The 16608-nt window shown below is 41.0% G+C and overlaps 2 protein-coding genes across 24 annotated transcripts in view; one reads left to right on the plus strand and one right to left on the minus strand.

Moving 5' to 3' along the window:
* The window catches only part of Dnajb4 (DnaJ heat shock protein family (Hsp40) member B4), a 26477-nt gene extending 14800 nt beyond the window's left edge, over window positions 1-11677 (minus strand). For 2 of the 6 annotated variants that reach the window (XM_031375866.1, XM_031375867.1), the window contains exons 1-2: window positions 11449-11563; window positions 5137-5210 (exon numbers count right to left, since the gene is read on the minus strand). The gene's annotated coding sequence lies outside the window, so the exon portion shown is untranslated. Of the gene's footprint in view, window positions 1-5136; window positions 5211-5946; window positions 5966-11448 lie in introns of those variants that run through there. The other 4 variants (XM_031375869.1, XM_031375868.1, XM_031375870.1 and 1 more) reach the window with 4 other exon arrangements.
* Window positions 11678-11979: 302 nt separating this feature from the next.
* The window catches only part of Fubp1 (far upstream element binding protein 1), a 29333-nt gene continuing 24704 nt past the window's right edge, over window positions 11980-16608 (plus strand). For 9 of the 18 annotated variants that reach the window (XM_031375853.1, XM_031375856.1, XM_031375854.1 and 6 more), the window contains exons 1-2: window positions 12031-12272; window positions 15457-15547. In XM_031375853.1, coding sequence (XP_031231713.1) covers window positions 12162-12272; window positions 15457-15547 — 202 coding nt within the window. In that variant the 5' untranslated portion in view covers window positions 12031-12161. Of the gene's footprint in view, window positions 12273-15456; window positions 15548-16293; window positions 16357-16608 lie in introns of all 18 variants that reach the window. The other 9 variants (XR_004119899.1, XM_031375850.1, XM_031375848.1 and 6 more) reach the window with 3 other exon arrangements.

The following is a 16608-nucleotide window of genomic DNA, read 5'->3' on the forward strand; positions in this document are numbered from 1 at the left end:
AACAAAAAGTCTTTATCTATTTATGTTCAGTAAAAAAAAAAAACTAATAGTGATATAATATTCATTTTTACTGTTACAATATTTTATAAATTTTAAAGAATATGCCAGGCAGTGGTAGCACACACCTTTAATCCCAGCACTTGGGAGGCAGAGGCAGGTGGATTTCTGAGTTCGAGGCCAGCCTAGTCCACAGAGTGAGTTCCAGGACAGCCAGGGCTACACAGAGAAACCCTGCCTCAAAAAACAAAAAAAAGAAAAACAAAACAAAAAACCACCACCAACAACAATATATATATATATATATATATATATATATATATATACATATTATATATATATGATAAAAAAGAAAGGTATTGCAGGTATTGAAGGGGGGCCTCTGGGAGGAGTTGGGGTATAAAACGAAAAGGAGAATGTGATGTAACTCTATTTACTTAAAATGTTTTTAAATGTTAACAAATTCAAATAAATTGAAATTATGTATCTTTTCTCATCATTATGCAATAAAACTTAAGTCAATTAAAAAAAGAAAAAACAAAAACAAGACATAAGTATGTGTATATTTATTTATGTTCTTGGTTTCTTATGTCAGCTCTGCCACTTAAGTAAAATTGTTCTAGAGTTAAACTTAAAAGATTATTATTAATCCAGGTGGGTAGCGTAAACCTTTAATTCCATCAGAGACAGGAGAATCTCTATGAACTGGAGACCAATCTGGTCTACACAGTGAATTCCAGGACATCCAGGGCTATGTGTATAGATCCTATCTTAATAGCCCCTCAAACAAACAAACAAAAAACCCCACAAAAATTAAAACACTGAAATGTATGACATATACATTAAAATTTTACACTATTTTAAGCTGTACAAACTGTTTTGCTATCAGTGAAAGACTACTGATAAAATCTCCATTTACTCTGGATTTCAGTTTGCAAAAACACACTTTTCAAAACAAGTAAGTAACTGTCAGGCTGACCTCCAAGGACTCTCGCATCCCCATGTTTCCATAAGCCAAGGTTCCTTCAGACTTTCATGTCTGATTTCTTGAAACTCTTCTAAGCCTTTCTAATAATAGCAATTATGTAATTGCTGTTTGGAAAATACTTTTGTATGCCCTCTGATATGTATGCATATATATGTGTATATGTTTGGTATTTAAGTGAGAGAAATTTTCATAAAGCTTTTCCATAATTATAGCCTAACAGTAAGCTTAATATTCTTTGGCAAGTTTTTTGTTTTATTTTTATTTTGAAACAGGGTCTTCACTAGATAATGCAAGTGGGCTTTGAACTCATAATCCTGCTGCTTCAGCCTCCGGAATGTTAGAGTTACAGGCAGGAGCCAGAGACCCAGCAGCTGTGGCAACAACAGTTCAATAAACACTGTTCCAGTATTAGCATAAAAAGTAAAGAATACTGGTCTCTGTCTGTTCTACTACTTTTCCTATTTTGGGTGGATCTAAATTATTCAAAGCAATCAAACAAGTAGTCATCTAATAATGACCATATCTTACTAGTATGTGTTAGACTTTCCTTAAAAGCTTGTAAGCACTAAGAGAACATTAAGTTTGGAACTCAGTCCTGCTGTGACTTGATGTCCCAGGGGGGTTAGTACCCACGGGGGGAGGGTAGTGGAAGAGGGGCTTGTGAGATGGGACTGGGAGGAGAGGAAGGAAGGGGCCTGCCACAGGGATATAAAGAGTGGATAATAAATTAATACTTCAAGCAGCTCTAACTTGTATCCTCATTGCTAAAAAAGGGAGAAAGCTCTTTAATTGTTTGGTCATTCAAATATTAAAGGACAATTTTAAAACCTGTGAAATGTTTTTTCTAGTTTTCCTAGCAAAGTAAAGTGATTTTTAGAAAAGTTTTATTAATGTTAATATTTTTAACTGTCCAAAAAACATTTCTAAAACAACTCCAAAAAGGTCAACAGGAGAGAGACGGTTACCAGATGTGATTCTCCTGGGACTACTACTGTCTCTAGCTTGCCTAAGTACTTTATCACCACAGGTATGTAATTCCTATCAACTTTTGAGGATTTTAATTGCTCAATTTTGTAGTATTTACCCTAAAGTATAATTGAATATATATACTTATTTAATTATCTTCAAAAGAGATATAAGGTAAAAATTTAAAGAACAAGCCTTTTAAAAATAAGGTAAAAATAAAATTGCTTTAAGCAGCTGATTTAAAAACTACTAGAGGGCTGGTGAGATGGCTCAGTGGGTAAGAGCACGGACTGCTCTTCCGAAGGTCCCGAGTTCAAATCCCACAACCACATGGTGGCTCACAACCGCCTGTAATGAGATCTGACGCCCTCTTCTGGTGCATCTGAGTACAATGTACTCATATGCATAAAATGAATAAACCTTTTTTTTAAAAAAAGAGAAACCAGATGGTGGCGGAGGAGGGCAGTATGGGGGGAGTGCTGTAGCTTCGAAGAAAAGTAGTATATCTGGGCGGTGGTGGCTCATGCCTTTAATCCCAGCACTTGGGAGGCAGAGGCAGGCGGATTTCTGAGTTCAAGGCCAGCCTGGTCTACAGAGTGAGTTCCAGGATAGCCAGGGCTACACAGAGAAACCCTGTCTTGAAAACAAAACAAAACAAAACAAAAAAACAAAGATAAAAAACAAAAAGAAAAGTAGTATATAGTACAAAGAAAGAAGCACTCATCACATAAGGAGAGGCAGGGAGAGGCCGTGGGGCTGCCACATGGAAACATGTAGCTGTCAGCCAACACTGACCAGCTAACGGCCTAGCAGCAGGACATTTAACTTACTATTTGCAGCTATAAAATGATTTCATTATATCAGTACCAAATTTTACTAAAAATCACTTTACATCCATGCCGACATAAACTGATGCTACTAAAGAGACTTAACCACAATTCAGACTTAGTGACAGCTACCAGAAGTACTATGATATTTATAAGAGTGAGCAAACCTATCCTATAGTACTCACCAACTGCTATAAAACTGGATAATTGACTGCTTAATTCCAAATATAATGAACTCAAACTACTGGTTTTGCCTTCAGAGTACAGAGATTTAAAAATTAAGATATCAAAAATAATTGAAATAGTAATGGTATGTATTTAAAATATAGTCTTAATTGGGCCAACAAGATGACTCAGTAGGTAAAGGTGGTTGCAACCAAGTCTGATGACCTGAGTTCAATCCCCAGGACTCACATGATGGAGAAAAAAAAAAGTACTCTCACAAAACTGTTCTCTGACCTTCAACATCATCCGCACATGCGCATGCACATAATAATGGACTAAGTCAGCATATCAATACAACACTTCTGCTACCTCATAGATCAGACCATTGTCTGCACTGTGGAGGGTAAACAGCAGGCGCACAGCCACTGGCACACAAGGTTTGCACAGTAAATACTTAAGGAACTCACTGTCTATCACTCCTCTCACCAGACAGTGGGAGAAAGTTAGATCCAGGGCTGATGGCCGATAATGCCTAAGATGTACGGAGTAATGCAAACTGTTTGCTGACTCCACACTATACAAGACAGTCCTCATAAAAGGACTTCTTAAAAGTACTAAACAAAAAAAGATCCACTTTTAGCAAAATTCCTTTAAAATATACTTTATATTATAAACCCTCATAAAGTAAAAGTCAACATCTTTTTTCTTGACTAATGGAAAAATTAAATCTGTAGATTGATTCTCAACCTGGTCACACCTACCAAGGGGGATATATAATATATACAGGAATACTTGGAGTATAAGCTAACCTGTTCTCAAAAGGTAGTGTATGTGTTATAATGGTTCAGAAAGACTGCTTCATAATTATACTTCTTTGGTCAGTTTGATCATTTATATCTAACTCATCAATCCTGACCATAAACGACTGGCCATTTTCCCCAAATCAAATTTACTTTTATTTATTTTTTTAAGATTTATTTAATGTGTATGAGTACACTGTAGCTGTACAGATGGCCGTGAGCTATCATGTGGGTGGCTGCTGGGAATTGAACTCAGGACCTCTGCCGCCCTGCCCGCTCCGGCGTAATTCACTGTAGCTGTCTTCAGACAGGCCAGAAGAGGGTGTTAGATCTCATTACAGGTGGTTGTGAGCCACTCTGTGGTTGCTGGGATCCGAACTCAGGACCTTTGGAAGAGCAGTCAGTGCTCTTACACAATGAGCCATCTCGCCAGCCCCCTCAAATTTACTTTCTATAACTGTGGCAGATGCTGAGTTAGCAAATTGTGAATCATTATACCTAAGGGAAATACAGGCTCCTGCTGGCCTCAGTCATATTTTCATCAACCATCCCAACACATAACTTCTTTTTTATATGTTTTCCTACTTACAGATTCCTATTTTATATTGTTGACTTACTGACATTAACTCAAAGCCCAAAGCAGTATAACTCACACCTGAATGAACTTACCTAACACATATTTTCTCTATTAGGTATATCATAGCTTCTTTTTGTTGTTTTTTGTTTTGTATTTTCGAAACAGGGTTTCTCTGTGTAGCCCTGGCTGTCCTGGAACTCACTCTGTAGACCAGGCTGGCCTCGAACTCAGTTATCCGCCTGCCTCTGCCTCCCAAGTGCTGGGATTAAAGGTGTGCGCCACCACCGCCCGGCCATAGCTTCTTATACTTAGAAATGTAAGCACTTCAGTATTGTACTTGGGATCCATTTAATGGTGAAATTGATTTTTCAAATAAAAAAAATCAACAAAAGTGCAAAGACAACAAGAATGCCATACTAAATAAACCTAAAAGGATTTACTTATAGTAATTGCTAAGACAAGAATACAAAAGACCTGAGGCTGCAGAAGTGGCTCAAGTGTTGTGCAAGTCTGAGGATCTGAGGCCAAATTACAACTCACACAAAAGTGGCCAGGCTTGCCACCTGCAATGGCACCTGCAATGGCAGTGCTACGGGAGCAGACGCAGGCAGATCCTGCACCCTGTTCACTGGCCAAGCTGTGAGGCTTCAAGCTTCAGCTTCAGTAAGAGGCCTTATCTCAAAACTTGAAAAGAAAAAAAGGAAGGAAGAAAGAAAGAGAAAGAGAAGGACGAAGCCCATTTTAGCCACTAGCACGTGTGTGTAGACTCAGAAATTAAGTACATACATTTTTTAAAAAAAGAATGCAAAGCCCTACTTGTTCAACTTGAAGCTGGTGCTACTCTGCATGTGTGCATCTTCAAATGATCCCAAATCATCTTGAAAATTGATCTGAGGATAAAAATACAGAATTGGCAAGAAGTGAGGATTAACTGTATAATGATGTACCACTAAAAACTATGGTCACTAGATGTGCACATTAGGAAGGGTATCAAATGCTGGTTTCTGGGCTGAACAAAGGTGCAAAGAGAATTTAAGAATAAGACATTTGAAGGTAAAGTCAAGCTCATTACATGTATGCTATAGGTCTGTTAATAAAGGCCTACTGACAACAACAGCAACAGTGCCCTAAGAGCTGATACTCTGTAGAGAACAGGATCATAAACAAAGAACCAGAGCTTCAGCATGTAGAGTTGGGACCAGCACTGCCGGGTGTACTCAGGACTATCTGATCTAACAGCAAGTCTCCACTTGGGACTTGGTCAGGACTAAGCTCTTTACTCAGGGTTAAAAACAGTCTAAGAATTGAGATGACTACAATGAGCATTCATCAAGTTATTCTAAGTACTATAAGTTACACTAGGAGTTAAAGGTTTGCTAGATGAATGAACCATCTGATCATTAGTCTTTTCCTATCCCAATCTTTCAATCCACTTTCTAATGAACTACAGATCTGGACTACTAGACTACTGTAAATAACTGGATGAAAGGAAATGCAGGGTGGACAAAGTGACTTATTGTAGTGGCTATTTCTGGCTGTCGACTGTATCTGGAATGAACTATAATCCAAAATCGGAAGGTTCATCTGTGGTCCGAATCTGGAGGATGAGAGATTTAAGTTTCTGACCTGGATCTTGGCTTGGAGATCTTGAGGCACAGTAGCTACGAATTCCAGATTAAGACAGGAAGCTCTCCAAGTTCAAGATCATCTGGGATTAAGGATGTGGTGGCACACATCTTTAATCTGGATCACACCTTCTACTGGAGACCTAAGTAAGGACATTGGAAGAAGGAAGGCTTATTCTCTCCTTCGCCTGCTCGCCTTGTGGGACTGACCAACTGCTGGATCCTTGCACTCCATTCAGTCCATTGTTGGGAGTTGAACTAGACTGTAAGCCATCAACAAATTCCTTTACTATATAGAGATTAAGTTCTGTGACTCTAGAGAACCCTGACTAGTACCCTCATTATTTCACTGGCATCTATACACTAAGAGTATCTGTGCAAGGGTGGCATTTTTATTGTGTACTAGGCATGCCCAGACTCCAGCACCCAGCTCTTTTATGGGATTGAAAAACTGAAGAATTACTGCAAACCTACTATAGGTCAATCATCAAATCAATGTCAAGTTCATGGCCAACCTGGATCACACAAGATCCTGTCTTGAAAAGAAGAAATAAAATGAAGACAAAGACTACATTTGATTCTGAGAAGTCTTTATATCCTTAGTTGCTACAACTAGAAATGACTATGATAAATCCGTAGAAAAACAGTAACTTCAAAATCTTTATGTATTCTTCAAAATTTAATTCCAGTTTTCTCTCAAGTATGTATCTCTTTAAATGTATTTTCAAATTGAAATGAAAAGAACTAATAAAAAACAATACAAAAGCATAAAGAGAATCAGAAGGCAAATTCCAGAATGATCATAGTTATAAAAGTACCATGAAAAAATAAAATTCTACTAAAAACAACACTGTTATCTCAAGTGAGTCTTAAATCTCATATCCACCACTCTTTACTCAAGGGTTTCCTCTGGTAAAGATCTTCAGTTTTCAACCCATTTTTTTTTCCAGGAAGAAATGTTATGAAGGAAAAGTAGAGGTCCTGATTACAAAAGCAAGGTGGTTTGAGTTCTACACACTGAATATGTGAAACCACAGGAGCCTATATTAAGGCAGGAACCTTTGAAAATGGGGGTCTTTTTTAAAATTACAGTTTTATGATCACTTCAAAATCCTCTCGAACTATTTAACTGTTTATTTTAGGACTCAAATTTATGTCATCTTAAAAGATATTTTCTAATAAAGTTCAGATTAAAAAAAAGATTTATTTATATTCTGCCTCCTCAGAAACACAGCTAGAACTCCTTAGCGAGACAACTAGAACTCATTCTTAAGAACCAAATGCTCGGGCTGGAGAGATGGCTCAGTGGGTAAGAGCACTGACTGTTCTTCCGAAGGTCCCGAGTTCAAGTCCCAGCAACCACATGGTGGCTCACAACCATCCGTAATGAGATCTGATGCCCTCTTCTGGTGCATCAGCTACCAGTCAGCTACAGTATACTCATGTATAATAATAAATAAATCTAAAAAAAAAAAAAAAAAAAAATGCTCGGGGGTTGGTGAGATGGCTCAGCAGGTAAGAGCACTGACTGCTCTTCCGAAGGTCCTAAGTTCAGATCCCAGCAACCACATGGTGGCTCACAACCACCTGTAATGAGATCTGACCCCCTCTTCTGGTGCTGTCTGAAGACAGCTACAATGAATTATCCTGGAGGGAGCAGCCATCTGTACAGCTACAGTGTGCTCATATACATAAAATAAATAAGTAAATATTAAAAAAAAGAACCAAATGCTCAAATACTAGATGTTGAATATATAAAACACCAAGCAAATGTGATCAAAATACATGTGTAAAAATATCAGATAGATTTTATTAATATTTTGAACATATATATTATATATTATTATATATATTAGAAATGTGACTTTATAATTGTACTATGACTATATTAAAATATTTTTGCAATAAGGAAGAAAGAAATACGGTTCTACCTTGAATTACAAAGCTGATAATAGCTTTAGTAGACTATAAAAGTTGTTACCTTATCTGGATATAGCTCAATGACAAGACAACTTGCTTGTACAGGAGGCCCTGGTTTTGATTTATAACACGGCTGGGGAAAAAAGAAAACCCTGGCATTTTAAGGTTTCTGTTTATTTAAGCAGATAGCGAGTTATGAATCAAGGAGCTTCACCTCAAAGATGGTTTGGTTGTTCAGAGCTAATGGGCAAGGGGACAGCTTTCAGAGGATGGATTCCTGTGAGTCAGGCTAGCCTGGTCTATATTTTGAATTCTAGGAAAGCCAAGGCTACACTAGTGAGACCTTATCTCAGACAAGGAACAAAAGAACCGCAGTTACCTTCTCTGTGTGTATGTTGGCTACCTCCAGTCTCAGACCCTGATTAAAATGCTGTTCTCTACCCTGTTCCAAGGTTATGTTAACTTTTTTATTTAAAATCTGCATATGTGCACAGTGTGTATAAATGCACATATGCAGAGGCCAGAAGACCTCAGATATTGTGCTGTATCAGTCTCTCTCTGCCTTACTCTCTTGAGACAAGCACTGAATCTACAGCGAGACTGGGTAGCCAGCAAGCCCTAGTGATCCTGTCTCTGCCACCCGCCAGACATAGTGTTAGGGGCCTGTCAAGTAACTGTGCCCAGCTCTTTATGTGGATTCTGGGAATTTGAAACTAAGTCCTCAACTAATGCACCAAGAGCTCTTACCTGATGAGCCATCTGAGTTTTACCAAGACTATTTAAACATATGATTTAAAGTGTACTACAATCCATAGACTATCTAGCATTCCTGGTCCTGAGAATACCAGACGAATTAACATATTTTAGGGGTACCAACTTCCATTTGCACAGCACCATATCACTCCTAAAGAGTTCAGAAATGCTTCTTCTGAGAATGACAAGGCAGGTTATGATCATTATGTAGATGAGAAATCTGAGACAGATAGCTCAAGGTAAACAAAAAAAAAGAGGTAAAAAAAAAAAGAACTAAAATGTAGTTTAGGTTTTTCAACATTTATTTACTCAACAAATAACTAGACTGTCAACACAGTATTAGGAACTGATACTGATGGGACAGAGTCATTGCTCTCCAGTTCACACTCTAAGGGAGCTAAGAAAATAAACACAGGACACAGATAAATGCTATAGGGCATGGTAATAAGTTAGTGGTTGCTGAATGGCACGAGGAGTCGTCGCAGTGATCTTCATAGCAGCTGAGGTGAAGCATGAGTGAGGCAGTCAAATCACGCATGCCTAGGGCTACAGAGCACCTAGGTAGAGGGAAGAGCAAGAATCCAGACTAAGGTAGGAAACCCTGGCTAGCAGGGTGGACAAATTGCTGTAGTGGAGGAAGAGGATTTAACACGTGTAATTGGAAATGTACAAAAATCATGAAAAGATGGCTTGTCATACAGTCAGAAAGAAGGCATGCTTGAGCTATAAAAGGGTGGGGAAGGGTATGGTCCTTGGATGACATCTGTAATGGCTATTCCAGGTTGTCAATTGACTATATATGGAATGAACTATAACCCACAATTAGAGGGCTCACCTGTGATCCACATCTTAGGACTGGAAGACACAAGTTTCTGACCTGGATATTGGCATGGAGATCTTGAGGCATAGTGGCTGAGGCAAAGGGATCTGTGAGTTCAAGGTCAGCCTAGGACAAAGCAAGCCCCAGATCCAGGCACCTTTAATCTGGGCCACACCTTCTGCTGGAGACCTACATAATATTGGAAGAATGAAGATTCACTCTTCTTCACCTACTTGTGTTTGTCAGCACATGTTCGCATCTACTTCTACGGAAGACCAGTTGAAACAACTAGCCTCGTAGGGGCTGAGCAAATACTAGATTCTTGGACTTTCCATTTACAGCTGCCCATTGTTGGGAGAGTTGGACTACAGACTGTAAGTCATCACAATAAATCCCCTCAGTATAGAGAGACATTCCGTAAGTTCTGTGACTCTAGAAAACCCTGACTAATACAATACCCCTCTATGTTGAGTATGTTACTTTTGAATCCTTATATATAGTTCTGTACAAACTATTTTTTTCAGACAGGGTTTCTGTGTGGCTCTGGCTGTCCTGGAACTCCATCTGTAGCACAGGCTGGTCTTGAACTCAGAGATCCACTTGCCTCTGAACCATCACCTGGCCAACTTTTTTTTACATGTTCAGGTGTTTTGTTTGTATGTGTATGTATGTACCTTGTGGGAGGTAGGAACTAAACCCTGGTCCTCTGGAAGAGTACTAGTGCTCTTAACTGATGAGTCATCTCCCCATCTCTACAAATTCCTTACCTTTTTACTTTTTTAAAACAAGAAGGAGCAAACCTAAAGTGCTCCCTTTTGGTCTGAGATCACAGGGATAGTAATTTGGCCGGGGCTGGAAGCAGCAGGATTAAAAAGTATTGGGCCTCATACATTGGCAAGAGTTGATAAGGACTGTCTGATGGCCAGAGAAAAGGCAGGAAGAGTTAGAGGCCAAAGATGCTGCAAAATAATGTACCATGCTAATCATACAGCCAAAAATTATCCAGCCTCTCAATAGCACTGAGGATGCGAAACCTTAGTGTAAGCTGGGTTCAATGTATTTCACTCTAGAAATCCCACCTTTCCAGTATATACAATGTTGTGAAAAATTAGAAATGAAGGTCCTTTCATATTTAGAAAAAACCTAAGCGATGCTAATATGGTTAGAGGGGGGAATAAATAAAACTCTGAATTATTTCAACCAGAACATCTAGTTAGTATACAGATCTACTTAATGAAATAAAAACATCAATTCCTGATGAGTAAATGCTATTTGCTGGGCAAACTTTCTCAAAACACGACTGAAATATTCTCATCAGCTAGTTTGCCTATATAATGCTATGATTAAATCTGTGCCCAATTATTTACTGTTTTTCTAAATCCAAGAACATTCCTAGACACCTATGAACAGGTCAAACAGGACAAGCTGAGCTATAAAATGGCTAAGACAGAGCTGGCTGGTTTTCAGAAAATCAGGCTGTTTGTATCTGCAAGGACCTGACTTGGTAACTGAACAAGTGGGCACATAAGTTTCCGGCTATCAGAAAGCCAGAGGAATATATTTCTCATTCTAAGATTGGTGATAAGAAAAATGCTTCTTAGACTGATTCAGAGCGGGGTAGGGGGGAAACCATCATACATTAGACAGTCCATTTTAGTCATTGTGGCATAGTTAAGTATAAACAGAACAGGGCCCAAGAACTCTCATTCACCGTAGTAATTGCTAGCGTTAGGCTAGCATAGTTAAGACACGTTCAGGACGATCTGGAGAAATGTGGTTATTGACATATATAACAAATACTAGAAACTGCCTCCAAAGCCATCTAGTCCAGAAATGAGAAGTTCAGAACACTACACTTATCTGATGACCCGCAGAGGCGTGGGTGTGGACAAAACGAAGTAAAGCCAGGGTGTGTCAAGAACACGACGTGTTCACGCTAAGGGGCCCACGGTAAGCTCGGCCAAAGACACACGAGGCTAGGTGTCTACACGCTCAACTTGCAACACTCACGTTTTTAAAGGACAAAGGGCGGTCATATTGTCACCATCCGCTCGCCCACATTATTTTACATATAGACTCAGTAGATAATCGGCTCGAGAACTAAGGGCCCGGCGGTCTGAGTTCATCCCCGCTGATGACCGGCCGGGCTGGTCAGCGCCCCGGGGCATGCTGGGCCCCCCGCCCGGCCGCAGACGGTTCCGCAGCGTCGCCGCGGACGCCCCGCGCGGCCCTCGGCCTCGGAGGCCGCGCGCTCGCGGGACACTGTTGCGTGACGTCCACGCCCGACGACGTCAAGCCCCTCGCTACGGAAACCGGGAAGGACACTAACTCCCCGATCCGCGACGGCCTGAGGTTTCCTACAGCCGCGGGTGGCAAACGCCTGGGAGATCGCCGGCTCACCCGCGGGGCCTGGAAACAATGGCCCGCAACCGCGCTGCGAGGAAGCGCCGGGAATCAACCCTACTCTCGTGAGAGACTGGTCAAGTCTCGCGAGGTTCTCCGCCAGGCGTCCCTCCTCCGCACCCTGCTCCTCCAGCCAATCGCGCGTCGGCCCCGAGACATCGCGGGATTTCCACACCCTAGTCCCCGCCCCTTTACGGCACGATGGTCGTGCAAGAATGTGATACAGCCTCGACGGCCGCCATTTTCTTCCTTTCTTAGCGGTTAGCCGAGAGGGGAGCCTCCGCGAGGAGACGGCCGGCAGCGTGTGCGGTAGCGTGGGTATGGCTGACTACTCGACAGTGCCTCCGCCGTCGTCTGGCTCAGCTGGCGGCGGCGGCGGCGGAGGAGGAGTTAACGATGCTTTCAAAGATGCCCTGCAGAGAGCGCGGCAGGTGAGCGTGCCCCGCGCGGCGGCGGCGGCGGCTTCCCGGGCGCCGCCGGCGGGGTGGGCCTGGCCCTGGCCCCGCTCGCACCGCGGGCAGCGTGCTGCGGCCGGCGGAGATGGCGGCTTCTCACGGGAGGAGCCTCACGCGCTCTCCCTCCCCAAGCGTGGCCGCAGGGCCTGCCTCCACTTCCGCACCGCGGCCTCTCCACGCGGTGTGCTCGGCCCCGGTCTCCCTCGGGTGGGTCCGGGTCCGTTTGACACCGGCGCACGGAAGGTTCTGGGAGCGTAGGCGATGGCTAGGGCAGGCAGGCAGGGACGTCCGGCTAGCGGTCTCCACCTTCACCGTAAAGAGACTTAACGTTCACCTTCGTTCGCGTTGACAAGGGACACTTTTCCCCCCCAGCGTCCTTCCTCGGGGCGGGATTTGTGTGGCGTTCCACCAATCCTTTCCCCATCTCAAAATGGCCCCGGGCCCATTCCTACCCGGCTTTCAGTTTGAATCTGCCTCTCCCGAGTCGAAACCTACAACCTCTTTTGTGTAACGTGGGGACGTCACTGTTGCCCCGAAGGCACCATTTTCCCCAGATGAAGAGGGGTTGGAGAAACAAAAAGTGCTTGCATATTTGAAAGGGTTTTTTTTTTTTTATTGCTCTCTCTCCCCTAATCTGAACTACAATGTCTTCAGGTAGCCCCTTGGCTTCTTTGTAGCTTAAAAATGATATATAATGTTGCCTTGCCGGGCGAGGTGGTGCACGGCTTTGAGTCCCGGCGCTCGAGAGAGACAGAGCCTGGCGGAACTCTCGAGTTTGAGGCCAGTCAGGACGGCCAAGAGACACCTGTCTCCAAAAAGTATGGTACGGAATTTGTAAGCCAGAATAAACCTTTATGGCACTTTGTTGTGGTTGTTTGACACTTTGTGCTAGTGTTGAACAGGTTTTAAAAGCCAGTTTTGACTATATTAGAAACTTCCTAATTTTCCTCCTTCAGGACTGAAAGATTACCGAGTCAATCAAGGTTTATCAAATCTACCATGATATAGCAAGCACACTTAATTATCTAGTGCATAGATGCTGGAAAAAAAATGTTTTTTATTCATGGAGAGGGATTCCATGAACACCATGATGTGTTTGTGGAAGTCAGAGGACACCTTGTGGGAGTTGATTCTCCTACCATGTAGGATCCTTTAGTCAGGTGTAAGTTGACAAGCTCAGAGACAAGTGTGTCTACCTGGGCATCTGAGGAAATTTTTTGATGCAGGGTTTCTACTTAAAGCCCAGGCAGGCATGAGATTTAAGGCTTCCCACTGAGTCGTCTCTAATGCTGGTGTGCTCCACTCATTTTGGAAGATATTTAAGTGTGAAATTTGTAGTCTTGTGAGATAAAAGGATCAAACACCAGTGAGCAGGTAGAAGATGTTTTGATTAATAAAATAAACCACGGCAGATATATAAATATTTGTGCTATGAGGCAGGCTACACAGGATGCCTCTGGAAAAGGGTGCCTTACTGAATGGTGGGTGATACCCACACAGTGCAGTGAGGATATAATAGACAAGAAACTGCAGCTCGCTGTACAAATCTGTGCAAAGGTTGAGGGTTTCTGATGACAGCTCTTAAGAGAATTAGTCAAATAAGCATAGAATAGCATAGGAGGAGGAAAAAGGTGGGCATGTGAGAAAAACTATGGATAGATTCCGTTGTTAGCCAGCATTGGCTATGATAATATATGTGTTAGAGATAATAGTGTCTTTTACACCTCTGGACATTCCGGACATGTAGCAATTCCATCTGGACCTTACCCTGTATAAGTAATGGGATTAAGGTCTCACTATGTAGTTCTGGCTGTCCTGGAACTCACTGCAGACTAGGCCTACCTCTGCCTTTAGGATTAAAGGTGTGTGCCACCCATCCCCAGCTGAGATTTTGTTTTTAAAATGAGAGCCTTTATGCCTCACCCTCCTGCGTGCTGGAATTACAGGTCTGCCTTCACTGATCCTGGCACACGTTGTCTATTTTTAAAAATTATTTTCTTTACATTCCTGCCCACTTACCCCCAGTTCCTCACACCATTCCCTCTCTTCATCTCCCCATCCCCTTTCCCTGGGGCAAATAAATGTGTGTGTGTACATACATACATACATACATACCAGGTGTAGACCCTGCCTAGGAAGCAATAGAAGTGATTTGCCCTTCCACTCTTTAAACTACTATAGAAAGTGTGGGCTGAAGTGTAGGAGACAGACATTTTCACGTCATCATCTTCTGAGTAAGAAAGGGTCACTGAAGAAAGTGGTGAATGCTAGTTTGGTTTGACTTTGCTTGAAGTAAGAAAGCCCAGAAATAGAGTAGAGCAAAAATCAAGTGGAAGGCCTGGATTATTTCTGTGGATTAAAATCAAAGACATTACTCAAACTTAATGTGTGTTTAATAGAAACATTACTGGGTTCTTATTTCTAGCATGTGAGAAGTTAGGATTGGCCTAGACCAAGTTCCCATCCCCCAACAAGGGGAGAGTTGAAAGTGTTGCTTGCTCTTCTGAATGAACCAAGCACTGCCTTTTCTTTTGGATACTTGTAGAACTGTTACATGAGTGGAGGATGAATAAGCATCCTTTCCGTGGTTTTCAAGTAAACTCAGAAGTGTTTATAACCCTAGCTGTAGAGGACAGCCACAGTCTAAGCCATTTCCCTCTGGTTCAGTTGAGCTTAGCACATGCTTTTTGTCTTGTTTTCTTTCTTTCTTTTTTTTTTTAAGACAGGGTTTCTCTGTAGCCCTGGCTGTCCTGGAACTCACTCTGTAGACCAGGCTGGCCTCGAACTTAGAAATCCACGTGCCTCTGCCTCCTAAGTGCCGGGATAACTTCCCTTTTAACATCAGTACCTGTCAGTCCCATACAGTGCACTTGAATCCCCAAGATATAGTTTGTAAATGCTATGATTTGAAATCAAAGGATGGAAAAGATTTTGTTTCCAGATGTGGGTTTTTTTTTAAATGGGAATAAATCATAAGTTTAATAGATCATTATTATTTGTTAGCTCCCTGAATAACTAATGGTAGTTTTAATTAATCTTAATAAGTGGATCTTTCTAATGTTTTTAAAAAGGATAGTATATCTTTTATTGTAGGAAATTTAGTGCTGAGAAGTACATAGAGCATTAATACCCTGATTAGTATTCTGATTTTTCTTTTAAGATTGCAGCAAAAATTGGGGGTGATGCTGGTACATCATTGAATTCAAATGACTATGGTTATGGGGGACAAAAGAGACCCTTAGAAGATGGAGGTAAGTTATAGCCAACAAGAATAATTACCTTCCACAGTATTCATTTGATAAGATTTTCAGTATTGTCTATTGATTTATCAAAATGCTACTATCTATTAGTCTCAGAAAGATAGGGTTTTGAAAAGGTCCTAGAAGAGGTAGGTATGGTTTGAGGCTATCAGAGAGCATTATTGTAATAGAAAACAGTTCTTTTTTGCCCTGTTTCATTTAGGATTATGCTTGCTTTGAGTTTGCACAGACTGTGTTAATGCTAGAAACAAAATAAAATTATAAGTTATTTGGGAAGCATTTTACTGAGTTTTCTCATTTATTGAATGAGCCTTTTGATATTCCTTTCATTAATTTACTTCAAAATTCACTTTAAAGGTTAAGGTTGGTTTGTTGCAGGCATCCCATTTTTATATTGTTTTAGTGTTTTGTTGTGTGTTTCATATTTAACTTTAAACATTGCTTAAAACTGGATTCATAGTGTTTTCTCTTTTTAAAAAACATTGACACTTCTGCACTTAGAAGTGTGTACTTTTTTGTTTTAGTTCTGATATCTGTATAAATTTTGCTACTTTGCCCTTTTATAAAAGATTCTGATAGCATATGGGACTGTATGTGTGGCCCTTTCTGGTAATACTTGGTTTCCTTTTGTTTAAGTATGTTTATATTTGCAAGTGAGGTTTTTAATGTGCAAGAAAAAATGAGCTAATGATGCTTCAGATGTTGTGTGTAATGTACTCTTTTTATTTTATGTGTAGATGGCTCTTGGACAAATCCGAGCAGTACCACACACTGGGAGGGAATGCCCTCTCCTTTTAAAGGCAGGAATTTTTATTTATTACCTGTGTTTAGTATGTAAATGTGAAATAAGCCAGTGGATTCTTAAATGGACACAATGGTCTCTTGGTTTATGTGTCTGAATTTTTGCTGTACAAAAGCCTTGAAGTTGGAAGAATAATAGTGTTTTGAGCTATAGGCTGTCTATTCTCTAATGTTGTATGCATTTTGTTTATCTGAGAAAGGCAATCATGTGGTTGCTTTGAGGTTTTGGTTTTTTTTTTTTTTTTTTTTTT

Source organism: Mastomys coucha, unplaced genomic scaffold (genome assembly GCF_008632895.1).
Source record: "Mastomys coucha isolate ucsf_1 unplaced genomic scaffold, UCSF_Mcou_1 pScaffold16, whole genome shotgun sequence".
Classification (NCBI taxonomy): Eukaryota; Metazoa; Chordata; class Mammalia; order Rodentia; family Muridae; genus Mastomys; species Mastomys coucha.